At 39.6% G+C, this 27,929-nt stretch overlaps 1 protein-coding gene across 2 annotated transcripts; it reads left to right on the top strand.

Annotated features, from left to right (window-relative positions):
- On the top strand, window positions 1-27,767 carry tsc22d3 (TSC22 domain family, member 3). 2 transcript variants are annotated; one of them, XM_085938716.1, is made up of 4 exons: window positions 1-269; window positions 413-732; window positions 25,869-25,920; window positions 26,363-27,767. In XM_085938716.1, exons 2-4 carry the CDS (start codon window positions 413-415, stop codon window positions 26,618-26,620), a joined length of 630 nt encoding a protein of 209 aa, XP_085794842.1. In that variant the 5' UTR covers window positions 1-269; the 3' UTR covers window positions 26,621-27,767. The 2 variants fall into 2 exon arrangements, with proteins under 2 accessions (XP_085794842.1, XP_085794851.1); XM_085938725.1 differs by lacking the exons at window positions 1-269; window positions 413-732 and adding an exon at window positions 25,111-25,466.
- The last annotated feature ends 162 nt before the right edge of the window (window positions 27,768-27,929 follow it).

The following is a 27,929-nucleotide window of genomic DNA, read 5'->3' as shown; positions in this document are numbered from 1 at the left end:
GTGTTGCTTTCAAGTGCACTCGCGCTGAATGTGTGTGAGAGCATGTTTGTGTGTTAAGGAAAGGGGTGTTCACTCTTTCTCCTGCAACAGTAGGAACGCACAGCAGCGGTGTTGGCTCGAGACAAAAGGCTAAACGCAGCGGAGCCGCAGGAGGGGTGATACGAGGATAGGAGAAGGCAAAGGGGCCCAGTGGGACTGCACTTCTCAGGGAGGAGTTGAACCTGCTGCTACACCTCATTTTGGTCCTGGACTGTAGGCGTGACGATAAGGCAGGTTCTTTTCCTTTCTATTGCTCTGTTAAAGCTGACGAGTGCAAGATAAATATTGACTTTCTTCCTGACTTTGTGTTTACTTTTCATATTCTTGCCTGGGACTCCCATACCCTCTCTTTCGGATCCACCTGTTCTCCAAGATGTCAGACGATGAGTGTCGCTCACCCATCGGCCTGGACTGCTGCAGCTGCTGCCTGGACCTGGCGAACGGATGTGATGACTCGGTGTCTCAGGGCCTCAGCACGACACTGGCGAGTCCCACCAGTCCCAGTGTCAGTCACTTCCGCCAACTCCGCAACCAGCTGATGTACCAAAATCTCAACACGGACAAGCTGAATAACATCATGCGGCAGGACTCGCTGGAGTCGGTAGTGAGGGACCCCTGCTTCCTGCTCAATGAGGGAATCTGCAACAGCAACATAGACCAGACCATGCTGTCTATCTTGCTCTTCTTCCATAGGTTTGTTTCTCAATTTCATTTTGCATGTCTCATTTGTACATGTGCATCACCACATTTATTTGCATATACAGTATGTGCTCGTGATTGTTTTTACATGAACCAGATGGCTGAAGCAGACTAATCTCTTTGGATCAGCACTTTTTTCCTCAAAAGGCTGACCTAAGTGTTAATAGTGTGGCATTAAGGATTGGGTTAATTGTGGTTATGATAAAGTTTCTTACTTAGGTCCAAAACAAAGCATTAAATACAGTGTATCCAGTCCAAAGGCCGTCTATTCATATCTCCGTGTCAATCTGATAAGTTGCAAAATAATAAGTTGTTCGCTTGTTAACCCTTGCAACCTGCTCGACTGGGTGAACCGTTAATGGATTTGTACAGTACACTGTCAAACATGTTTCCTGTAACCACTTCAACTTTCACACCTAAAGTAGAAAACAACAAAGGCAATTGTTGGGCCGCAAAGCCAAGTGAGGCAAACAAAATCCAACCTGCAGGGAACAAACACATAATTATTGTACAACTTGAGAATGACATCACATGGAATCTATTTGGGTGATACTTTATGACGAGGGCTCAATTAAAACTCGTGTGAGGCCTTTGCATCACTGCCAAATGGTGTTTAAAAAAACGAGTTTGCGAGGAAAAGAAATATCCCTGCCAGATAGATTGTTAGTTTGCTCCTGTTGAATCACTTCAGCCTTAAAGTAGTAGTGCCTTTTCATGACTGTTAGTGTACAGTGCTTGCTTGGGAGACCTTTGGTCTTCACAGATTAAATATGTGAAGGTTAGTTTCTTTCTTCAGCACCAATTCTCAACAGAAGTTAACTTAAGGCACTTTACACATTGAGCAAGGCCGGAACAAAGCTCCAAATGTATGTTTGAGGAGTATCAGCAATGGTGTCATAAAATAAAGATTTCAACATGCATATTTCTCCTTCACTATGGGCCAGACAATCAACCAGCACATCTACAACAAAATTGCTTTGCTTAATTCAGCCTGTGAGAAGAGGCAAGAGTAGGGGTTAGAGGGTCAAGACAATTTGTGGCTGGTCTATAATGACGGTTGCGCACAATGCCCTGAGCATCCAAGAGTTCCTGGTTATGAAGAACATCGCTTTGCTAGAGCAACCTCCCTTCTTACCTTACCTGGTTGCTTATGTTGGTGTCTTCAAAGCAGGAACAGCTCCAAGATTTTTTCTCTCCAGGGTTTAACTGGGTCTATGATCCTATGGCCCCCCTTAAACCCGGTGGAGCACCAGGCCTGCTTCCAAAGGTTTTAGAACCAGGAGGACATCAAGACGGGCATGCTGACAAAGCTACCGTAGAGCCCACATAAATTCTTCCAGGATTGTATGAAAGCTTACCAAATAATTCTGGCACAGGGCAATAGGAACCAGGGAATGACTTTGAAATCGAAACCACAAACAACTCCAAATATATCTCTTGTGACATCAGTCCTGTAACTTTTCGGACACACGTTGTAACACCCCATTTATGTGAAAATTAATATATGATGTGGACATATTTTTGAGGCGCTTGATAAACCATTTTCAACTACGCTAACTAATTCCTAACACACCCAATTAAAGTAATGTAAGTATATGTCGTTTTATGGCAAAGTATAACAGCATAACATGTCTGCTGTGCTTGTAACGAGTGGTGCAGTGGCAGATATTTACAGCGGGATGCTGCAATGTTGTTGAAGAATAGACCCAGTGTCCCCCCGCCCCCCTCCCAAATTCCTTCTAGAAAATGAATAGGAACATATTGATCTGGAAAGTCTTTTTAGATTTTATTATTCTAAATTTGAGGGGTTTCTGTTAAATTACTATTGAAGCATAGCATGTTTTGAGCATAGAGATTAGCAGGTGTTTCAAATATGTTCTTGTTTTATAGTAAACTATGACTTTGAGGAAGATGCAAATTGTTCTCTGTTGTTACGTTGGTGATTTAAAAGCACATGTCTTGGCTAGATGACTAATCTTATTTGCTAGAACTTTTACTAAGTGAGTGAGCACTGTATAATAGGCCTCCTTACCATAGTGCTCAGACTCAAAAAGAGAATACTGTATTGTCGCTGTCAAATCAACTAAACGACAGACACCGCTTCCTCATACTGCTATCATATATGCTTTTACACTCAAAATGACACAACACTACCCAGAAAATACATTCAATCTCTAATGTGCTAGAAAATATACAAATTTATTATGCTGGCATTGATTGATATTGATTCAGTCCGCAGTCATGTTGAGCATCCCCCACTGCATATCCCTTTTTAAATATGACAAAAGCAAATGTCTGTCCTACATCATTTTCATAAACACCTTCGCAAAGGTCTGGAGCTATGAGTGATGGAATTAGTAAAATACTAAGCTGATATGAAATTGATATTATGAAACATTGACTTATCTCCATGATTCATCAGGGTCCTTCTGCTACGAAGCAAAACAACAATCTATTTGGAATTAACAAGCTAATTTAAGTGTCGCTAACCTTACTATTTTTACTCATTATTGTAAAAAAAACATTACAATTTTAAATAAAGGTGACAGTCCCACAACACGGTTTGTGGAGATTGATGAATTTTCACCGCTTTAAATTGGTTACAGTTGCAAAAAAATAATGTATATAGTAATTAAAGTTGTGATGGACCATTTGTAATAATTTGTGAAAAAAATTAATCTGACCACATTTCATCATATAAGGTCGTTTTGTCTTATTCGATAGATAAGTTAGTATAATGTGATGAGTTAGTATAATGTTTCATTCTTGAGAGTTAAAGGTCACCTTGCATTACTTAACACTTATCCTTTGAACCTAGATTTTGTCTAGACTAGTGATATCAAGGATACTTGTTATCTCTGTTAGTTACTAAATAATTGTAGCTACCAAATAAAACCTAGTTAATTTTTACCCATTTTAATGCTGCTCTTATCTTTGAGCTGTTTCAAAGATAACAAATAGTACACAGTATACTAGACATAAAACAGTCAGTAATAAACAAAGGCTTTGATATATTTGATATAAACTGCAGTTGAGTGATGGTAGACAGGCTCCACCGCTTCATCTTGGAAAATACCTCTGTTGTTGCTAGATCACTTGATCAGACTACTTGATTGGCATGCTACTTGCCAACTTGTTTAACCCGCTGTCGTGTGATATAAAAATACTTTGTTTGAAACACAAGGTTAGTAAAGTAAAATATGTTCTTAATAACATGTAGGAGCAAGAGGGCGTGTTTCACTTATACTGGAACAAAAATGAGGAAACAAATGTCACCCATAACCTATGATCAAACTTCAGAGTCCTTCTTAAACATTCATGACAATATTGTACAAGTACTGTGTGTCAGACTCAGCTTCTCGCTAAGACTTACTCTTATTCATTGCAGTCTGTGTTGGCACGGCTTACTTGGAATGACGTTCATATTTACACAAGTACATTTTGACGAACTTGCTTTTCAAAAATGCTTGTTGGTTCGAGCCATCATCTATCCATAAATGGGAAAAATAACATTACGAATTTTAAAGTGGTGTGTGTGTGGGCCGGGGGGGGAGGGGGGATTATATCTTGTTATATCTTGAAGCAGGTGAATCCAAATACAGTGGTACCTCTACTTACAAACGCCTATACTTACAAATATTTTGAGATACAAACCCCGGAGCCTCGCAATTTTTTGGGCATTTACTTACGAACCAGTTTTCGGCGTTCTATTAAAAACAACAATAAAATGTTTGGCATTCAAGCGTCAGAGGAAAGATGCCAGAATGATCTTGTCTCTGTTTGTCAGAAAAACACAGATTTGCATGCAGCTAGTACATATAGTTCCTGAAAGTGTGCTGGAAGACAACAGTGCCACGGATCATGTGACTGTCACAGCTAGACTTTAGTAAGGTCAAAATTAGAAAATTGTTTGCATTTGCACACATGCGGCAGCACAAACGGGCACATTCATTCTCAAAAGCTAAGCATTTTAATCCTGTCAATTGAAAGAAGAGTGTGGGAGCTGTCCTGTTTTGTTGAGTTCATGTGTTTTTCAAGTGCTTGTGAGGCCCTGAATAGAGCAGTTGTAAGCCTTGACTTTACCCCGGGTATCGAATCTTGCATATATGCCAGTTTAGCAATAGAGCATACCAGGTTATCTTTTAGAATTAAACATCGGCCACAGGCCAGCAAACCTGTTATCTATGTAAATGATTCAAGGGTCACAGAAATGGGCTGAAAGGTGAATTTTGACTTATGAGTCCTGGGTGCATATTGAGCCAGGAAAGTCTAAGGGGGATTCGGGTTTGTTAACTCTGATGAATAAAACGAAAAAGGAAATGTGCTGGTTAAGTAAGAAAGCAATACTTGACCCAGACGGGAGCTCAACGTTTGTAAACTTTATTTCAGACAGTCACTTGTGGATTTTTAGCAGCCAGTAAACCCCCGCCACGCTAAAGGGGAGCAAAGAGTCGTCCGCTCTGATGCTTACCAATTCACATGCTCAAGTGAAAAAAAGAAAAAACCCTACTCTTATTTAACAGTGGCGATAAGACAGTCAGTCCTCTAAATTAGATCATTAACTAAAATAAGTCATACCAGCAAGAGTTTCCCTGCCTGAAGCCTAGTTTGACAAAATCATAAAGCTTAAAATATAACATTCCAAGAAAGAATAAGTTGCATGCAAGACAGGAAGTTGCACAGAGTGGTTGGGTGTTTTTGCCCATTTTGAATTAGAAAAACAAAAAGAAGCAGTTGATCTTTCTAATCTGTCCCAACATTCACGTCCTGGTAGCTAATGCCTTCAAATGTCCCACACACTGGCCTCAGATCACCAGCTCTGGCCATGTTCCAGGGGACTACTGAACAGCCATCCAACAATGCCGTGGAGACGGTATCCAGCTGTGTGCAGACCCCATGGGGAATAAAAACTCCACTCTGTAAGCCAAATACAAATCAGAAAATAGCTTCAGTGCACGAAGCCTTTATTCGATCCACTAACACAAGGTCATACGATCCAAAAAAAGATACTACCTTCCGTATATAACGATGACCATAAGTGTGTGAGACCTTTGGACACATGGGAAATTAATTTTGCCCAGAGACATGCAGGCAACATCTGATAATACAGGATCAGTTATGTATTGAGAGCATTATCTGAATGGACTAGTTCCAACAGTGTACACTAACAGTGAGGGATCATAGTACATGACGGGGTGTTTACGTTGCTGCGCAATGAATTAGGAAAATATGGGAAAACTCACAATAGCAAACACCAAGAGAAGACAGTGTGGTTATGGTCTAGAAGCAAGGAAGGAAAATAAAACACTGGCTGTCTACTGTCTACAGGATAGCATTCCATTCTGAAACTCCACAATCCATAGTATACTCTGTGCATCAAATCAGCGATTACAAACAAAGACCCATACATTGCTGTACACATGTGGGATTAACGTAGTTGACAACAAACTGATTCGTACTATTCATGCATGTCTCTATGAAATTAAAAAAGGCTATACAGACCACCTAAAATTAGCGCCAACAACAGATATAGTGGCATAGTGATGTGATTGTTTTCTTCTGAACATGTTGTCAACTGTATAATCTTTCTCATTAGTAATTAAAATCATATAATATCCAATAAAAAGTACACTCAATAAATGGACCAGCAGAAAGAACTATAACATTAACTGCACGAACTCTTTGAACTTTTGAATTGTTTGAATAGCTGCCAAATGGATGATTTTTGCATGAGGACTCATTATACATAGCTGACATTTAACATCTGAACATTCTCACTAAACAGAACAATAATCATGAGCAAGGAGAAACCCACACCCTTACCGCACCGGTTGATGCAACATGTCACAAGTATGTGACATTGCACATTGCCACTTTGGTTGTTCGGGTGTGTAGGGCTTTTACAGAAAGGCAGTCACTGAAGTTAGTATAATATTGATTTGATTTGGTGTGTAACTATGAACACTTAAAACATTTGAACATTTTTATCAGTAAAATATATTGTATATTTTCTAGCAAAACAGTTCTTTTTAATCACAGCAAATTCAAATGTTGGTGAAATTGGTTGTGTTATATTTATTACACAGGACATGTTTAAGGGGAAGACAAAGAACAATAAAATAATATCTCAGCTATAACCTTACTGTGACCTTGATAACACACTGTACATATCAGATTACGCATATGAACGCGCGTAGTTCATAAAGGTGACCCACACTGTAACGCTGTTGTTGATGAGTCAACCGAATCCAGCTAAGCTGTTCTGTCCTCCATAACTAGCTACTCAGACAGCACAGGTGGATTATAATTCTATTCTACTTAGAAAGTCAAATCCTCCATATGACAGCTTGCTGATTATACACCATCTCATCCACTGCAGTAAATACATCTTCATAAAACCAAAAACCCTGAACCAACTGCTAAATGTGGTCACTGTTGCCCCCTCCCTTCATTGCTATAAAATACATTTAAACTTGAGCATCAAGTTTAAAATTTCAAATATCAAGACACAATAGCCTTGTCATTTTGTCGGCACTGGCTCGTAAATCATAACATTCCAATATCCATGTGTCAAGGAACGTGCTGAAGCAAAGCCTTAAAGTATGTTGTCGTGTCTGCCGGCAACCCTTTGAAGTAAACCCGTGGCTTTGTCGCATAAACACACATTTAATAGGAAGTTAAATGGCAGCTAAAACAGTTCCAATGTACAATGGGTTAAAATACTACAAGGTGACTTTGCAAAGAGTTAATTGGATAATGTGTAAAAGCATACAAGGTGGCTTTGCAAAGAGTTAATTAGATAATGTGTAAAAGCACACAAGCCTGCATTCTTCAACACATAAGCACGCTTTCGTTGAAAGAATAGAGCACATCCTCACTTTTTGCTATTTCTTAAAACTTCCTATTTGCTTTGCCTCAGTCTACATTACAGTTGTGTTGTTTGGCAGTCGTTGCGCTTATATAACGAGTGGGGGGGGGCGAGGGTGGAGATTTTGGAGACTTGTGTGCTAGGTTTATCTGTTTGGACCTTGCCAATGGCACCCATTCATATAGTTAAGAAGTCTGTCAACACACAATCTAAACTTTCCTCTGCGTGCAGACACACACACACACACACACACAGAGCCCCTTCCGTGACATGAGACCAGACAGTGCTGAGTAATAGTTTCACAAATAGACAATACGATACAATTACAACCTTTAAATAGACAAGAGACGTTGACACACCTTGCATAACCCAGGCCATGAGGGGTCGAGTGCACTCTTCTCATCAGCCTGCAAGCTGGCGTGCAAGAACCTGCAGCAGTGAAAATAGAAAATATCTGCAGTCCATTTTTTTTCTCTTTAGACTCAAATTTCTTTCACGCTTTAAAACTCCATGGCTGAGGAGCAAAGGATTATTTGTTTTGTCCCAGTCTAATTGGCATGGAATTAACATTTTTTTTAACTTGCTGAACAGAAGAAGGAAGAATGTGACACACACAATTTCTTGGATCTCTGTTAAGATAATATATATATAAATCATCCATATACATATATACATACATACACAGACGCACACGCACACGCACACGCACACGCACACACACACACACACACACACACACACACACACACACACGCACGCACACACGCACGCACACAAACAAATACACACCCATGCCTTGGAAGTTCTTCCTTCGTGCTTAAGTTAGAAATACTTGAGCAGTAAACTTGCCAAAAGCTTGCTATTGCAAAGGCCAAGATTTCCACAGTACAAGTCCTACAAGCCCAATCACATAAGAGACTCTGCTCTCATAAACATTTGGGAACTCTTGTGGCAAACATGCCATTTGAGTTTCCCTGAACATGAGTCAAATGTCAAATAGTGAGTAACAAGGAAATGAGCTTGTAGAAACAGGAAAGAAAATCAATTTCATTCAGGGAGTATGTCAGACTTGGCTAAGTTATATTGGTCTGTTCAACATTTAGATTTTAAATGTGACTGTTGACCAGAAAACATGTTCGCATAATTTTCAATTTGATCTGCACGTACACAATGTCCTAACATATTTGAAGAGTTTGCGTCATTTTCAAAACATTGAATTATCGAGCCTTGTTGCGATACAACTGGTTTTGAGCAAGCAATGAGCCCAATTGTTGGTACATTGTGGCTTGGCAGATGAACTAAACTGTCACTAAATAAAGTCATAACCTGCCGCTATGAATGACTCTTTGTATCATGAGAATCAATCTTTAACTTTAATGAATATGGGTTCCTGTTCCTAACAGTGATTCCAAACTTCAACATTTCCTTCAGTTTGTTTTATACCAATACAGGACATGTGAGAAAACCAACATCTTGAGGGGAAAAAAAGAACATTTAATACACTGTTTATGTATTTATCGCTCTTAAATAATTCCTCTATCAGGGTTTAGGTTTTCCTTTATTCCTCTTAAATTTTGATTCTTCATCATACAAAGATTCTTTGTGGCTTAAATTTCGAGAAGGCCCTTTTTGTTTTCCAACACGGCAGCACACTGGTGGACAAAGCAAGGTTGGGTAAGTTTGGTTTCCAAGAACTTGACAGCCCTATCTCAAGCCCATTAAACACTTTTGTAACAAACTATCAGAGCAAACATCAGTAGTCTCTCTCTCTGTCTCTCTCTGTCTCTCTCTGTCTCTCTCTGTCTCTCTCTGTCTCTCTCTCTCTGTCTCTCTGTCTCTCTCTCTCTCTCTCTCTCTCTCTCTCTCTCTCTCTCTCTCTCTCTCTCTCTCTCTCTCTCTCTCTCTCTCTCTCTCTCTCTCTCTCTCTCTCTCTCTCTCTCTCTCTCTCTCTCTCTCTCTCTCTCTCTCTCTCTCTCTCTCTCTCTCTCTCTCTCTCTCTCTCTCTCTCTCTCTCTCTCTCTTTTCCTGAGAAATTTAAAACAGTAGATCATGCCAAGTTTCAGTGAGTCTGTGATTGCTTTTGGATATTTCCTCAGCTCAAAGATAGGAAGTGAGATAAGAGGGTGCCTAATTCAGAGTCAAATGAGTGCCAATAACAAGATGTATCCTGTTCAAGTCCTCATTTGTGTCTTTGTGTCCCTGCGTCTCAAAGCAACAGCCGAACCCTGGCAAAGGCCAGTCCCTGGATCAAATGGGCGCACTTTTTGCAATGTACCATCAAGCCAGGGACATTAAATGACAGTTCTACATTCCTTCTGCTGACATGGTGGGAAAAATTGACTCAGACCCGAATTGATATATATATGCTGCATGTGAATCATTTGTTTAACCACAAAGTCAATGTAAGCTTTGCAGAAATGGGTCTGAACGCTGATGCTGGAATCACAAGGACACTGCCAAGAAAATGTGGATTCAGGCAGCAATTTTGATGACACTTTCTTACTCCCCTTTTTTTAATCTGCTGGTTCTGTTTGTTTGCGGGATCTTCTTCCAAAAGTCCCACCGTAAAACAACTATAATTACAGACATTCAACTTTTTTTTTTTAATACAGTACAGTACATAGTGTACTTACATCAAGTATGTCTCTTTAGGTTCAAATATTCTGATTATAATTTGTTTAAAATAATCCCAATAGAATTTATGCAGTCAGGCAGACAACAAAGTAAATTCCTAATCATAAAGTTATGAAAATCAAAATCGCCCTGTGCGTCATAGGTCATCTTGTGCGACATGAGTTTTAAAAAAAAAAGTAGGATTCCTCTTTTAGATATCCTCTTAACATTTGAGGGGGATTGGATGGGAAGAAATTGATTTGTTTTGGTCCAATTTAGTTACGACCTCAACTCTTATGAAGGAAGTAATCATTGCCATGTTTTGTTCCAGCTCTGTAAACTGATGGTATCATTTCAGAGCCTGAAATTGTGTTGACAAAGAAACGTCTTTAGGCCTATAAAACTCTTTTGGTCAAAGTATTCATTATAGCAATTAGTTTTCTTGCTAACTTCCCAGCACTGGAACCCACTGCACTGGAATGAGTAAATCTCGCAAACAGTCACACTTATGCAAATTCCACTCAGGCACTCATCCATATCCTTGTCAAGAGCCTGCACATAAAGTTCCATTTATGCCACAGACCTATTTATGTCTGCTGTTAATACAAGGTGGCATATAACAGGGAAGTAGAGGCCAGCGCTTCTCTGGCAGTGGGTGACAAAAGAATGGAATTTATGTAACTCTTGAGGTCTCAACTATCCAGTGCCTCAGAGTGCTTTGGCGTGGATGTGAACTGAGACTTGTGTCAACAGGGCTGTCTCCCCCCCCCACCCTAACCCTAACCCTAACCCTAACCCTAACCCCTGACCTTCCCTTCACTTATTAAACCCCAGTTTAGTGATCTGCACTAAATAGTTTGGGGAAAAAAGCTTTGTAGCACAGCTAAGGTGGTGACGATTAGCAGAACCTCTATCCAATTACCAAATAAAAACATCTTTTCAATATCTTCCATGAATTACAAAAGTGAAACATGGACAAATATTCAGTGAAAAATATATTAATTGTCTTCCTGTTAAAAAGTTTTGTGCTTGAAAAACATCTGCATGTTGAGATGGACAGACAATTATGGGGATGATTTGACTAAATTTGCATGTTACCTTTTTAGAATCCAAATCTTTTTACGGTCAAATGAGTTGACTAACACATGTGAAATAGCCGTTTCACAAGCATGTCAAAAAATGCATCATTTGCAACAATGGTTCACACACTCACTTCATGTTGTGAAATACATGTACAATACATTAGTATGTAATTGTATGAATGAAAATGTACGCCGAGTCCTTTAAAGTACGGCAGGTGAAGGTCATTTCGTGGCCCAAAGTGTTGTGAGATGAAAAATACCAACATTATTTTGGCGTCTGGCGGCGAGACAGTGCCCCGTTCTTGCCATGTTACATAACAAACAAGCAGACCAAACATAATGCCATTATTGACTAAACACAGGTAATCTTTACATAAATCTGGACATTTTGTCAATGTAATAATTATTGTGACAGCATTAAAGGACTTCTTTTTGTACACATATTCCCTAACTTTCTACCCCACCGTTGGTAAATTTATTCTATTGTAGCTCATGTCAGCAAGAAATTCAGTGAAACATCTTGATTTAAAAAAATAATTAAAAGTACAAACAAATAAAGCTCACTCCCATTTTATCTAGCTAGAAAATGAAGAAACAAACAAAAAAAACCACAATACTTCCACCTATTTGTATCCAATAAAAACCAGCTGTAGTGAATGTAGATGCAACAATTATTCAGTCTCTCCGCCATGACAGGCGCACTGGGACTCCTATTGGGTGATAAGGGGGCTGCTGGGGCTCCTGCGCTACCTGCCGGACAGCGGGAGCGGAGGATTATAAAAAAAAAAAAAAAATGGTAGTGGCATCCACTGATAACAAATATTTGGAACAATCATGATGTGTTAGAGAGCGTTCAGGGCGTTATTTGACAGCACAGCTCTGTTATTGCTATACATAAATGCACATTTACAGTTTTGGGTTTCAACGGCTATCTTTACATGGGCACATTCGTGAGTAGGAGTTATTAAAGTATTAAGGCACAGTACAGGGTCAAAAGGTAAAAAAACAAGATAAAACAAATATTTTGGCCCAGAGTAACACTTCAATTGATACGGCCAATATAAGCATAATGAGGCATGGCACAGGGCAGATTATACACTTTGATGCTGCTTATAACCCTTCATCCCATTATATGAAGCTTACACTGTTATTTTGCAGTTGTCTACAATGTTATGAAGTAAGCAAGATTGGCATCCCCAGATAATAAACAAACAAACAAACAAATCAATCAACCAATCAATCAATCAATCAATCAATCAATCAATCAATCAATCAATCAATCAATCAATCAATCAATCTTCATCCACAACAACAAAGAATGGTTTAAATTGCCTAATTGTTTGCTGCTTGTAAAATAGTGTGGCATCATATCCCTGCTGCTGGGAGCATTTGGGTCAAGTGAAATGTCTTCAATGTTGAAATGTTTACCTCAAGAACTGGGAGTACAGCCAAAGCCTCCAATCAGAGGAAACGCCACCTAACAACAGCTGCGCAAGCCTTCTCTGCTTCTGTCGCTTTCCTCCCCGCTTTTTCTCTTCCTCATTTTTTGTATTTTCCTGTTATGTTGTTTGCACGGCTGCTTCGTTTCTGCTATCAACCAACTAACTGGTTGGCCTCCTGGCAATACCATGGAATCTTATTTTGTTATCATTTCCACGTCTGTCTGCTTGTATTTGTTTTTGGTTGACCACCTTACGATAACAAGGCTTAAAGGCAACAGCGACAAAACAATAAACATGAAAGCAATAGTATGGAATAAACAATCGTGTATTTATAATTAAAACTGACAAATCATGTATTAGTGTGACTCTAGGTTTGACCAGGCATCTTGCACATCTCTGAAATAAAACAAAATATGAGATGTCTATGCACTAATAATCTAAACTAATCTTAGATAACCAGTCACTGGTGGTGCCTGGTCCATGAGTAGCGGTCGTATGTTGCCACAGTACCCAAAATTTTGTTATAGTGGACATTTAAAATTGTATGTATCATTTTGGCATAGTTAAAGGGACTTTTCATACTTTTTGGTCTTCATTCATTAAAAAAACACATCCTTTTTTTTTTTTTATAATCGTAGTTCTCGTAATCGCTAATTATCTCATAAAGTACTCAGGTCAGGACACTGGCATTTTGCTTGCACCTCTGCTGAAGATAAGAGTGGTAGGCTTGCAAAGTGTAGTCTCTCTGTGGCTCTGGAGTGTGCATGCTTGAAAAAGCGTGCCCTTTGTTGTATTTTATTAATTCAGATTGCACAAATTACTACACACTGGCTCTTGAACTAACTGTCATAGAAGGACAAAAACAATTGTCGTTAATTGTGTGACTCAGCGAAGGTATGAACGTGGAGGTGAATGTTGTCTGGTTTTTACAGAAACTGTGAAGGACCACATTTTCCAGATTATTTTAGTTGAATTCTGAGGTTGTTTGTCTGATGAACCATTTGAATTCTGAGGTCCCGTGGTATACTTTTATTGTAGTAAGCTTATTGATTTGGAGAGTCTGGTGTTTCTTTATAGGTGTCATAAGGCCTTTTCTAAAAAGATTTGAGAAAAAACATTTCCAGACCACTAAATTATGTGATTCAAGGTCACTACCGCAATATTTTATAAATTTTATCACAAGATGTTGACATAATGGGGCTTTAGTGAGAATTTCCTTTCGTAACATGAAGCCTTGCAGCCAAATAGAGGAAGCATTACATCAAATTATGTTTGTGGTTATCTCTGTGTTTGAGGGTCTTTGGGGTGGGGGGGGTCAAAAAATAATTGCTGTAAATAAACAAATAAGAGTTGTCTAACGATGTCCTTAATGTAATTTTAATGTTATATAGTTTGGTGTGTATGTCCTTAAAAATGCATAGGGGCGCTCATGCAAATAAATGCTAAGGTATGACAGCTATGCTATGTATTAATCCCGTGAGTACTGTAGAACTTTACATAGCAAACATTCTATCACAGGTTGCATGCCACAATGGGCAGTCTACCTGTGCCCAAAATAGTTGAAAATGTACCAGACAACAGGGAGTGCTGTGACAAGACAGGTCAGAGACAGGATAATTACCTTGACACCGACTCAGGGTTAGGCCGTGCTCAAGCATGTCAGATGGGATTTACTGCTCAGCGACTCTGTGGAAGGACAGGAATAACAATAGATTTGAATGAGGAGGAGGAGGAGGTGTGCCTTATGGGCTGTTGAGGCGACAGATGAAGACATTGAGGCGGCAGGAGCAGGACTAATGGTCATGCACAAGGTGGCAGACGAGAGACACAAAATACCAGGAACAATTTCATTTTCTTTATGGCACATTTAGTAATGATACAAAATGTATCATGTTTCTTTTAATTTGCAAACTACGTGGCAGTAAGTCCTTGTGGTCCAACACTATATAATTAAAGAACATTACATGAATGTGGTGAATGGTAAATTGTCTGAAACAAAGACATGTTGAATATACTGATAGATTACGAGGGTGTGGGAAAAAGAAAATGCCTGATTTTGTTTCTGTTCTGCAATCCTACAGTAGTTCCCTAAAATAGCTTCCTGCTTTTCAGACAGTATTTCCATTTCCGGATGATACAGAAGGCACAACAAATGACATGAGGTTTAATTCTCTGTCACAGTCTATTGCCACACTGGTAGAAAGTTGTTTTATTGCCTGCTGCAGTTTGGGCGTAAAGATAAGATAGCTGCGTACGTGAGCACCTGAACAACAAAGGCCTCTTACGCACTTCTTTTTTAACCAATGACAAATCCGATGAAAGATTTTGCAACTGCAATGACTCCAGTAAATATTCAAGCTGTTTAAGTTTTAAGGATGGGTTGTTTGAACCCAGCGCTGGCCTTTTGTGTGGAGTTTGGCGCGTTCCTCGTGCTTGCATGGGGTTTCGTCCCATATTTCGTCGTCTTCAATGGATGCACATAATTTTATCGTTAGCATTATTTTGACCTCTTACTCAACTTGGTCATAACCGGATTGTTTTTGGAGTATGTTCAGCGCTTTTCATGCTTGGGTGCTTGTTACGTGCCTGACATGCACGTACAGTAGATTTACTTTGTGTGTGAGTGTGCCTGTTATTTTTAGCTACATGCATGGACCTGAATTGTTGTGTGGTTGGCATCTATGCTTGAGTCCACACCGTTGCATGTACATAAGTGTGTTCATTGCGTACCTGCCACCTGTGAGACGCACAATAATGGTGTCTTGAACTTTGGAATCCTTACGTACACGCCAACAGTGTTTATTATACAATCACTGTTTTGGCTGGTTGTATTTTCGTGCGTGTTCATCTGTGTAACTTTGAAACCAGGAAAGTCAAAAGATAATTTGTGTGTACTGTGGGCCACTCCAAGTTGAAGAGTCACAAGATAGAGGGAGCAGAAATATTCACTCTACCGCTTTTTTTTTTTAAATAGAAGTTTAATAACAATTTACAGAAACGAACTTTTCATTCATATTTGATGATTTATGAGTGGCAAATGGTCTTTCAATGCATTTATGATATTCACAGACATTTTTATACACATTTAAAGATGTAATGTAAATATCGTATTTTCCGGACTGAAAGTCACACCAGCCATAAAATGCATAATAAAGAAGTAAAAGACATATATAGGGTCGCACTGCAGTATAAGTCGCATTTTGGGGGAAATTGATTTGATAAAATGCAACACCAAGAACATACATGTCGTCTTGAAAGGCAATTTAAAATAAAAATAGAATAGAGGCAACAACAAGCTGATTACCATATGCTAATGTTACGTGAAACATAAACAACAAACTGAGAACATGCCTGGTATGTTAACATAACATATTAAGAGTTATTCAAATAACTATTGCATAAATGACATGCTAACAACTTTATCAAACCATTCATGTCACTCCAAATCACTAAATCCAATGAAATCTTTATCCACCGTGTCACTTTAAAAAAACTCTAACTCCGGAAGTAGAAGATGTGGCACTTCTTCTTCTACGTCACTTACGTCAGACTCATTGTCAGTTGCAGTTCCAATTATTATACTGTCCTCTTGTGGTTTAGTGTGGAAATAACATGTGGAATGATATAATGTGTTAATAATTTCACACATAAGTCGTTCCTGAGTATAAGTCTTATCCCCGGTCAAACTATGACAAAAACAGCGACTTCAATGCAAATGGGATTCCTGTACATGTAAATAATTTGTGTATTAATAACCATCCTTGCAATGAATCTGAGTCATGTAAACATTCAGTGACATTTTATACCATCACAGGCACACGGGCTATGTATGGCTAGGTAACGCTGCAACATAAAATCAAATATGATTTATTCAGGCCTTTCTGTTTTAGATAGCTAACTATATTCGAATCACATATAAATAAATAAGGACTTAGCCGGAATGGTTTTGCCGATGGCTTTTCTTACGCAGACATTGCAAGTCATTAAAGACATAATAACCAAAGCATAAACGTTGACCTTTGGATGCATGTTTTTTGTAGATTATCTTATTATAAAACGAGATTCCCTATCTCTGCCTTAATGATCTATAATAGTTGTAGACCACTAGGACCCTGTTAATTTGGGATTGTGAAAATTACTGGTCAATATTGTGCACAATGTTTGTACAAAGTGCTCATAAAAAAATTGTACATTCATCCTTTTTGTACTCAACACAGTCTCTTAAGGTTATGACAACACCTTGTGACTGGAGGGTGGAGGACTGGATAAAAATATAAATTTGGGCTGTGAGAAAAAAGATAGTACTGGCCAAAGACTTATACAGTTTGGCAGATTCATTATATATCTGTTGTTTCCTGTAATAGTCATAATGTGTATTACACATCTGGAATAAACCAGATAAATTAATGGCCTGTCCTATGCAGAGCCTGTTTTTACCACTGTGACAGCCTGAGGAAAACTTTGGTACACAATGTAACGCCAACTCCTCTTCAGGCCCGCCCCTTATTTGCTTCTCACGTCACCCCACTACGTTTTTTTTTTCTAGCCTCCTTAGTTGAATGAATAGATGTGATGGAGTGACAAACATATACCAAGTCTGAGGCATCCTATTATCCCAGCTGAACACCCTTTGGGTGAAACGTACTGAAAGTGAATAGCCTTAATGTAACTATGGATTGTCTGAATCTGTGAATATTTACATGTGAAAAGACTTGCTTGAGATGTTACAGAAGAGTGGCTATGTTCTTAGCGGCATTCTTTTATAACCTGTTGACAGAGTGACAGTCTTCCCTAAAAAGGGGGTTGGTTCCTGTGTGAGAACGGTGGAAGATTCACTTGTTTCAGTCAACAGTTAAACATTCAGTGTGACGGTTTAATGATTCTGTTTGTTTCCCACAACAGTACGTCTTTCATAATGTTGGATATCCAGAACAATATTTCGGTATGTACTGTATGGCACACAGAACAATACATACCCTTAGCCTCCGAAATTTGATTTAAGATTACTCTTCTTACGATCATGTAGTCATGTTTTTAAAGCCCAGTAGTTTATACACGGTACTGGACAAGTACATAGTATAGACACTCTACTCCTTAGGAAGGTACGCTGGTATGCGTTTGTATGAGTTATGTAGTTCACTATAATGATTTATATTAATGAATTAATAAAGTTTTGTGCAATGTAATGTTTTTTTCTGTCTTTTTAGGTCATTGTGTTCAGTGGAATTCTTATCAGTCATGTTGTGCGCAAAAATGACCTAATATGGGCAATAGGAGAGCGTGGAAAATGGAAAGATAGTTGAAGTATGATGTGTCATTGTTGTGTTCTTGTTGAAAAAAACAAAATTGTTTGTTTGCCTTGTAGAGATCAGCGGAAGACGGGTTGCAGGAACAATGCTTGCAGGTTATTGTGTAACAGGAGAAAGTATCAACATCTTTAGAGAAAAGTCCTGATATGTGGTAGATTAATCAAACAGAAAATTGAATTGGTGAAATGTTTTGATTATTTTTGCTATGATTTTTGGTCTGTTTTTTTTGTCTTTAGCTGTAAAAAAACCAACTAACATGGGAAGAGGTGTTTTCCAAAGCATTATGAATTTGGATGATTGCTGGACAAATGGCATGCATTTACCTTCAAATTCTTCAGGGGAAAACTATTCCTTGACTTTGTCTGAATATGTGTAGCAAAAATTTATATCAAAACTACACACAAAGAATGATATGGCATGATTTTCCTTTTGTATTTCTCCATCATTCTTCCATCTGGCAAGAGGAAGAGTAACCCTGGACTGGTCCCCCACTCTTATGTAGTATACCCTTTATAGGCAAACAACCACTCCCACTAACATTCTTACCAATGAGCAATTCCGTCCTCCGAAAGCAGGTAGGATGCGCCAAAACTTTAAATGTATTCCAAACAAACCAACTAATCTTGAAAAAAAAAACTAAAGAATACAATAATCATTCGTTTAGAGAGAACAATGGCATTTGGATTTTCTTCCAAAGCAATTTTGGATCCGTGTTTACTGTTCCCACTATACGTACAGGTAGTTTACTCGATATTCTATTACTTGCATCTTAGCCTAAAATTGTGTATTTTTCAAAACTGACACAAAATGTAAACAATCCACATAGCCAGCGGTTTTTCCAGCTGTCGACACATTCAGTCCCCTCAGAAGTAACCGCAGATGACATTGTCTGCATTTACCCATGGGAACGTAGCTGTTTCTTCATCCTCATGTCACAGGTGACAACCAGTCAGCTCCACAGCTCTGCAGGCAAGTCTGCTGGAGTCTGTGGGAATGGACTGAGTGTTTGCGAGAGTTTGCGCTGCACCAAAAATCCCCATCTGAGAAATTCACACATGCTGGGGTGTGCACGGATGAGAACACGTGGCCGACTGCACGCAAACAAACACAAGTAAGCCCACAAACTCACATACACACACAGAGGGCACGGCTCCCCCCAGGGTTTGTCCCAGTTGTTTGTGACTCGGGTCATACAGCTGCAAGCCCAACTGGAACAAAATGAGAAAAGCAGGGAAATTAAGACTGGCTTAAGAGATGGTGTGACAGCAAGATAGGCTGTGTCGAATTCAATGATGTCAGATCATTTTGATTTGAAATTCCCTTTGGTCTCAAGAGAACACATTTCAAATACTAGACTGCTTTTCTATGAGAATTCCCCTCAATAAAGGCCTAATTATATATTTGTAAAGAGAATTAGGATTTCTTGTTGGAAGTCATTGGTCCATGAATTACATGTTCATAACAAAGTTCACAAGTTTGGAATGTAAGTCGGGTGTTTATTTCCAGCACTGAAGCCTTGACAACCAGAGCCACAATGTTTGCCTTACTAAGTGATCTCTTTGCGCGAATCCAACCAGGAATCACCCATGTGGCTCAGACACTACCATTTATGTCATTATGGGAACACTGGCAATGTGCAGTCTGTCATTTAAGTGAGGGGATATGTTAATGTGTGAATATAGCCAGTGACGTTGCAGTGAACATCAAATCTGAAAAAAATAAATTTGGGTGCCTGGTTTGGGTCTAAATCAGACCAAGGCTAAGTACGATCCGGGGTCTACATCCGACCCGATCACAGTCTCTTACTGGCTCTTACAGTGATTACAATATACATTGAGTAAAATATAAAATATATGGTGTTTTTATTTTGACTGCTGTGCTTTTATTTATGTGTAAACGTATGGATACTAGTACAAGCGAGATAGCAAGCTAGAGCAACGTCTTGTTTGCAGTGTTGCCAATTTGGAAATCGTTTTGCTCTATTCAGACCCCTCTAGTAATGAGCCCAAAAGAAAGATTAGCTAAAATGACAAAAGTGTTCCAATAGGTCCTATATGGTGTGAGCGTGTGTGTGTGTGTGTGTGTGTGTGTGTGTGTGTGTGTGTGTGTGTGTGTGTGTGTGTGTGTGTGTGTGTGTGTGGAGGGGGGTCAAGATGATTTGCTGTATGGAAATCTACAGTTTCATATAGCATCCATATTGGGTGTAGTACAAGTCATCATCGTATCATGATAGATCACTGCAAATAATACTATATTCCCACCCGATATTTGGCAATTCTGACTAGGAATAGCTAATGTGAAGTGTCTGTTGGTGAATAAAATTAACATTATAATTTTCAAAATGTGTAAAGATATGCATTTTACTGAGCACTTATAATTTTGTTTAAAAAATGTATTTCCTAATTGTGACAATACCTATACCATGTAGGGATTTGTTGAAGCACGACAATATGCTATTTCTAATTACGTTAAAAATATTAATAAAGACATAGTTGATGTTGGCCTGTTGGGTTGGCGTTTGAAAAGAGTTCCAGTTTTTCATGTGGCCTTTTACAAAATTAACTGCCCACCCTGAGGCCCTAAATCATTCTTTTCTGGCTTGTACCATTTCTATTCTTTTGTACCACGAGCAATTTGTGCTGGGGTTCAGTACAGTATGTACTCGGCCGTCAGTGTCCACATTCCACAGCTGAGCGACACACACAAACCTCACTGAGTCCCAACAGCTGAAGTCTACACGATGCTGAAGGAAAAGTAGAAGATGAATGCCGCCAGGTGGTTCTGACCCAGCTAAACGTCTGTTCTAGGACTTGATGCAGAAGTGCCCTCATTGAAGAACCCATGCAAACTGCCCCCCACCACCATTCACTCAATCGTTCAGTCATTCAGAAAACATGCATTAGACGAATTGAAAAATCTTGAAAACTAAATTGTCCATGAGTTTTAATTGGTTTTCTCTAAGTTCCTTGGAATTGGCTGGTGACCAGTCTGGGGTGTACTAAGGCCAATGAGGACAAGCACTATTGAAGTTGTTTGGGTGTTTTGAATCTGAACACTTGGAATGGTAAAGTGACTGAACAGGATCAATAGTACAATCACTTAACTGCGTCCAATCTTGGCCAAAGCCATCATCTTTAAGAGTTGGCCTTATGTAATAATAAATTGCTCTATTAAGACTGGTAGAGTGCTTGATGTTGCAGTAAAAGTCATTTTATCTTGACAAACGTAGCTGGGCCATGGTTCCAAATTGTACATTGTTATCACCGTATTTTCCGGACTATAAGCCTCTACTTTTTGCACAAGCTTTGATTCCTGTGGCTTATACTCCAGTGCGTCTTATCTATAGATTTTCCATTACATTGAAAAAGGATTTGTTTTGGTAATACAGGTAGACAGAAGAAGACGAAGAAGAAAAATGAGGACATTTGATTTAAAACACATACGACTTATAGTTTGATGCGGCTTACGTATTTATGAACAAAATAGGATATCCCCCTAATTTTAGCTAGTGGGGTTTATTTGTCCAGAAATTAGGGTAGTTATAACAGGCTCTACTGTTGATTGGTTCTTTCTGTATGAGTGTGAATCAATTATAACGGTCTGTCAGCCTTTTCGGCAACAAGAACCTGCATTTAGTTCATGAAAGTAGTTTGAGACACTATTAGGCATTTTCTCCCAGCCAATTATCAAAGACAGGTCTACATATACTGTCATATTGAAAAAGAAATCATAGGCTTCTTCTGTTATTATAAAAATCCAGTACAAAAAGAAGAGAGTAACACTTTGAGTGTCTTTTGAAGGGTTGAAGTAGAATGTTACGCAATGTTAACATTGAAGCGAGGTGTTCAGGCTCATCTGCCATTATCATACAAAAACCAAAGCAGTGATTGCCAACCACGGTGCTGTCCATGCAAGGTGCTGCAGGAATTCATCCAATTTCACTTTATCTAATTGGTCCAAAAATGATTGTTCAGTTTGTAATAGACGTGAAATGAAAAGTAATGGTAATAGACAGAAGAAGAAAAAAGGTGTGTGTGTGTGTGTGTGTGTGTGTGTGTGTGTGTGTGTGTGTGTGTGTGTGTGTGCGTGCGTGCGTGTGTGTGTGTTGGGGGGGGTTAATAAGTAAAACATTTTGGTTACATAAGACCCGGGGCTATTATGTAAAAGAATGAATAAAAAATAGCTGCTTGGATAATGTCAAACATAAACTTTTTGTTTGCTAGTTGTTGTGGAGCAGGGCACATCACAGGCGTGTCAGTTCAAGCATTGTACGCACCCTCATGACGGCATGTCCAGAGATGTTGCCTGTCCTCAATTGTGCCATTGTGCCATTGTGGGAACAAGCGGCAGTCAAAGGGGTGCTGCCTTACTTGGAGGCCACCATGGGACAGCGTCACACAAGTTGCTGCGATGCTAATTTACCTCAACGTTCATCAATTTGTGCACTCCACCTGGCTGAACCGCCCCATAGATTTGGCTGTCACTTGCAGCACTTTGCCTATCATGACAGACCTTTCAGCTATTCACCTCCATACTCACCAAGTCTGTTCAAGAGGCCAGATCGGCGGTAAGTTCCGTGGCTGATCGTTGTGAGTAGACGGTTGTTGTCTGACAGAGATGCAAATCTTTATCACGAATGTTCAACTTCAAAGTATTTTGAAGAAAGCTGGGTTGAGGTTTATTTATAGAGTGCACAAATAGTTATAACTTCACTTTAGTGCTCCCCTCAGACACCCTTTGGCAAGCCTCGAGGCTTTCTGTACTCAAACACGTACAGGTGGAAATGGAAAAGTGATGTTTTTCTGATAGTGTTCTGCTGTGAACGTGAATGACTTTTTTTTGCAGTATGCAATGGTGTCGTGCATTCTTGTTTTTCTGGCTCTAAAGTGCTCCTCGAGCTGGGAAACTGATGTTATGGTTCCGCCCCAGTCGTCTTCAGCTATTGGTGAAGATGAATCACAGTGTTATACAACTTAGTTGGCTATAGCACAGGGAACATTTGATGGAAAAGGCGACCCATCCTTGCAAGCTTTTGAACAGATTTGCACACACCAAACATAGAACGGCTGCAATGTTTTAAGGTTGAGGGATTTTGTCTGGGAGTGTCATAATTAAAGAAAAGCATTTATTCTATTAAAATATTTCTCAGTTTGTATGTTGTTGTCCTGCATTTAGCGTATTGGGAATAACTTAACGGTACCAAGATGTTCCCTATAGTCTGTAGTTTTCTTGCACATCCTGAACCAACTACAGGACATTGATGTGACAACCGAGCCTACTCCTAATAGGACTGCTGTCGCAAGGCAAGATAAGCCCTTCATCCTAAGAACAGAGCTTGATATCAAAGCTGACAGCTGTACTGTCTCAGACTTCGGCCTTTTGAGCCCTGGCTATGACCCAGCAAGTGGGCTCTCTCTTTAACCTCACATGCTCATCAAAAGTCAACCCTCACACTACACTTGTTTGGACTCCAGTGTTTTTTTTCTGCTACTAATGAGACGAGGCAAATCTATGCATTGAGGGTGTGTTTCATTTTGCAGAACTCCATTAGTTGAATTGTAATTTTACAGATAATTTGCATGTGATGTTATTGGTTTCCTCACATTACTTCTGGACAATTGTGGACTGTCCCCAGTCAAACAACACAATTCCTAGATTCAATCAATCCTATGTGAGTGTACTGTTAAACTGCAGAAAAAAATCAAAGCAAATAATTTACTGACAATGCTGTATGTGGCGTTTGGGAACAACTGGCATCAAACAAAAACCTAAAGGAAACATAATGGATTCATTACAAGCAACAAACTAAAAGTTAGGATGTTAACACACATTGTGTCATAAGGTCAGTGTGAAAACAGGCTGTATTGCACAATAATTATGAGCGCACATTGTGTGTGTGTGGGGGGGGGGGGTGCAACAGGTGTGTTTTTTTCCCCCTCTGTGTCCTCTGTGGACATGATGTACCACTAAAATCGACTTCACATTGTGCATGAGGTTTGGTACTGATAGTAATAATCCAATGGCATGATGTCCAAAGGTCACATAACTGATTTCTTCATTTCTTCATTCATTTAACATATTAGTGATACACGCGAGTTCCATATGGCTGGTCTGCAGAAAGAAGTTGTTTTGATTCTTTCAATAAACCCTATGGAAAAGCAAAGCCTGGAAAAAAACGGTAGTTTTTCATTATGGATTCACTAACAGCCGCATGGAAAATTCCTATGTCCTTAAAACTCACCATAGAACTGCAACTGCCTGTTTGTGGTATAGTTTTTGTCCACTAGAGGCCCTTAAAATGCAGACAGTGAGAGGGGGGAAATTTACTTCAAGACAGAATGGAAAAGTACCTTCACGTTGTACTTGGTGCATGCAGTACGGTACATTCCGTTGCAAACGAGTATTGTTATTGTAGGACAAAATGTATACGTGACTTGGGCAGATGTTTAGCGCGTTCATCTGTACACATCACATTTGAAACAAATACAGTATAAAATTTTGTCAACAACAAATGAGTGAGTTGGCTTGTCCAAATCCAAATCTTTTTGTTACCAATACTGAATTGCATAGAGTGTTTATATAAATAATAAAACAAATCCAACTGTGCATTGTTTAGTAAAGATCTATTTATGCCATTGTGTCATTACAACCAGTACCATTAATATTAGCCTTCCCACTTTTTCCACTAATTGTATAAATATTATAGTTGCATAAATTTATGTCTAATCAGCAATAATCTTAAAACTGTGTAGGCATTGGTAACTAAATAAGTGATTCTCAAAGTGTGGTATGGATCTTAATAGTATGCGGGCTCTATCAAGCAAAGTGTGAATATTTGGATATTTTTAGATGCAATATCTGTTTATTCTGTTTATTTATTCAGAAATACTATGAATAATGATACATTGAAAACATTGAGATTACATGCAAAAGCTGTATCCAAAAGTTCGCGTTTTTGAAGATAAGAATGCTTAGGTTATTATTTTTTCCCCAGGGGACAGAAATGCAACCCCCCAAGAAAAACAAAAGCCATCAGCTAATTTGACTAAAATATTCCTACGTCATTGACGTCACGGACCCAGGGCGTTTATATAGCGGTCGGTTGCAGAAAATAGCACAGCAGACAGTCGCTCACTAAGGAAGCGAAGCTTAACAGATCACGACACCGCACTTACCCTGGAAGGTGGTGCTTCGACCGAATCAAAGAGGACCTATTTAGATATTTTAGTAGACACAAACTACTCGCAAACGTGGCGAGAAGTATTTTTCAAACGAGTTTGGCACTGAACATGAGCACGGAGATGTTCGCTAAAACGTCGATGGAGGTGGCCGTATACCAGCTGCACAACTTCTCGATCTCTTTCTTCTCCTCGCTACTCGGAGGAGATGTCGTGTCAGTGAAACTTGACAACAGGTAAACAACATCACGACGTACGCACAATATTGGAACGCGGTAGCCTAAAGAAAAAAAACTAAGGCGTTTTGCGTGCTGCAAAAACAACAATGTCTGTCACCCAAAAATCGTAAAAGACAGTAATGATCGTGTCTACAGCTGCTTGTTTGATATTTGCTCCCAGAAATATGCTGCAAATAATTTAGGGCACGGTGTGCGATCGTTGCGCAATCGACATGAAATCAGCCAACTGAACAAAATGTCTTCTTTAGTCTGCAGTGTTTCTTTGTGGTCGTTTGGGTGCAATACTGTTCGATGCATGTTGGAAGAACTCTTGGGTTTAAATGTTGTCTTCGTCTAAGTCTACTATTGTGGGGGTTTCCAAGTTAACAATTTCTCTTTTTGTTTTGTTTCCTCCTGCAGTGCCTCTGGTGCTAGCGTGGTGGCCATTGACAACAAGATAGAGCAGGCAATGGTAAGCTTGCAGCAAACAAACACACACGCTCAAAACAAGTGCTTCATGTTATGCAATTCTACAAAGTTTGCTTACCTTGACCTTTTACTACTATTGCATTACCACCGACTGCTCTTTTTAGTGTTAAATTTAACTTGCCAAACATGCCCAAAAATGCATAATCCAAGCAGGAGTTGTTTTGTTTCTATCACGTAAACTGAGAATAATGTCATTTTAAGTTGCAGTTATATAAGAAAAAAGTACTTTTTTTAATGTGCTGTTTAGTTAAGTTCTCCCTTATTTGGGAAAATCAATTGTGTTCAGATTCTTATTTGAAATTCCAACCTGTAAAACAACACAATGGGGGAAAATTGCATTGTACTGTATAGTCATGCCCCTTTATGGTGCTGCGGATAGTCATGAACACTAATGGCTGATCCAACTCCCTCCCCGGACATTGCAGGACCTGGTCAAGAACCATCTTATGTATGCCGTGCGGGAGGAAGTGGAAATCCTCAAGGAGCAGATCAAGGAGCTGGCGGAAAAGAACAACCAGCTGGAGAGAGAGAACTACCTGCTGAAGAACCTAGCCAGTCCGGAGCAGCTGGAGAAGTTCCAGTCCCGAATCCCCACAGATGTTCTCCTCCCATTGGACAATCAGAGCGTGCAGGTGACGTCGGAGCTGCAGACCTGTAGCCGCAATACTGGATCTGCTGTGTAAGTGGCTCTGCCTTGGGGCGGGCAGAGCCACTGTCCCTTTTCAGCAATGGACCTCCATGTTATTGCGCTACACAATTGCTGCCGCTGAAAAACTGTCGTGGCAATGAGGGCATGGCCTTGTGGCCGCAAATGCTCGATGGGACAAACACTTGACTCTGATAAGCACAAAAAGTCAGACCGGCGCAGTGTCAGGGCTGTCCTCTGGTCCCGTCCAACAGTGTCTTCTGCCAGACACCGGATCAAGAGCGGGCCCGCTGGACACGATTGAGCGCTTGCTTTCAGACGGAAGGTTGCCAGCGACTGTCCTTTTGCTCTCGTTTGGGCTGGTCCTGCCGGCGCCGACTTGGAACGCGTGAGGCTACTTCCTGTCGGCCCGCCTAAGATGTTTTAACAAGCGGGGAGTCCCCAGTTCCTGGATGAGTTCCATGTCCAAATGCTAGTTTCAAGGATTCCCACGTCCACATTAACAAGGACTTATCCTCCGTGTATTACGCGTTGATGTACTTAAACCAAAATAATCAACAGGATGAGCAGAGGTGAAGCTTAGAGCAGTATAATCAAGCTGGTGAACTGATTCATATACTGTACTGATCGATAATCTGTTGTATTGTCTGCAGTTGGGGCTTGCTGCTCATGTGGGAAATTCATCCGACCATATTCAGTTTTTTTTTGTTCGTTGTTTGTTTTATTATTGACAAAATCAGTTGTTTTGTAAAATAAATGCTCTTTGGACTTTATTTTCCTGACACTGAAGGCGTAAAGTAAAATCGGGTGAACAAGGAAGCAGTGGACTGTATCTCATGATAGCATCTGCTGTGTTGCTACCCTGGTGCCAATTTAAAACGATGGCATGACAACAGTGCCTGTAAGAGAAACAGATTTCTACTTCAAGCTCTGCTGATTGTTGTATTCGAACTACCAAAGACTTTTTTTTTTTTTAATAAAAACAGCAGAAAGAAGAGCCAACCAGCAGGATCATGGGTTAAAACTTCACAGGAGAAGTCTTGCTTCCAGTTAGTCCTAAAGATTTCTGTGTTTTGTAAAGATAACGGTATTGTTGCTGTAAGGTATCCACAAAACATTTGTTTGCTACCCTCTTTGGATACAACTGCACATTTGCAATAAACCTTATGTTTACAGAACGCAAACACAGTCTACTTGTCTTAATTTGACCCATGTTGGTGTTTTAATACTTTTGTTTACCCAAGATGAAAACAATAAAAACACCTCTGTGTGATATAGAGATGCACTCTGACTACACGCACAATAGTTTTGCTAAATTATTACCATTGACAGAACCAACAATTCTG

This window comes from Syngnathus leptorhynchus, chromosome 2, assembly GCF_054491065.1.
Source record: "Syngnathus leptorhynchus isolate UIUO chromosome 2, UIUO_Slep, whole genome shotgun sequence".
NCBI lineage: Eukaryota > Metazoa > Chordata > Actinopteri > Syngnathiformes > Syngnathidae > Syngnathus > Syngnathus leptorhynchus.
The sequence above is the reverse complement of the archived record's forward strand: the minus strand, read 5'-3'. Positions and strand labels throughout refer to the sequence as shown.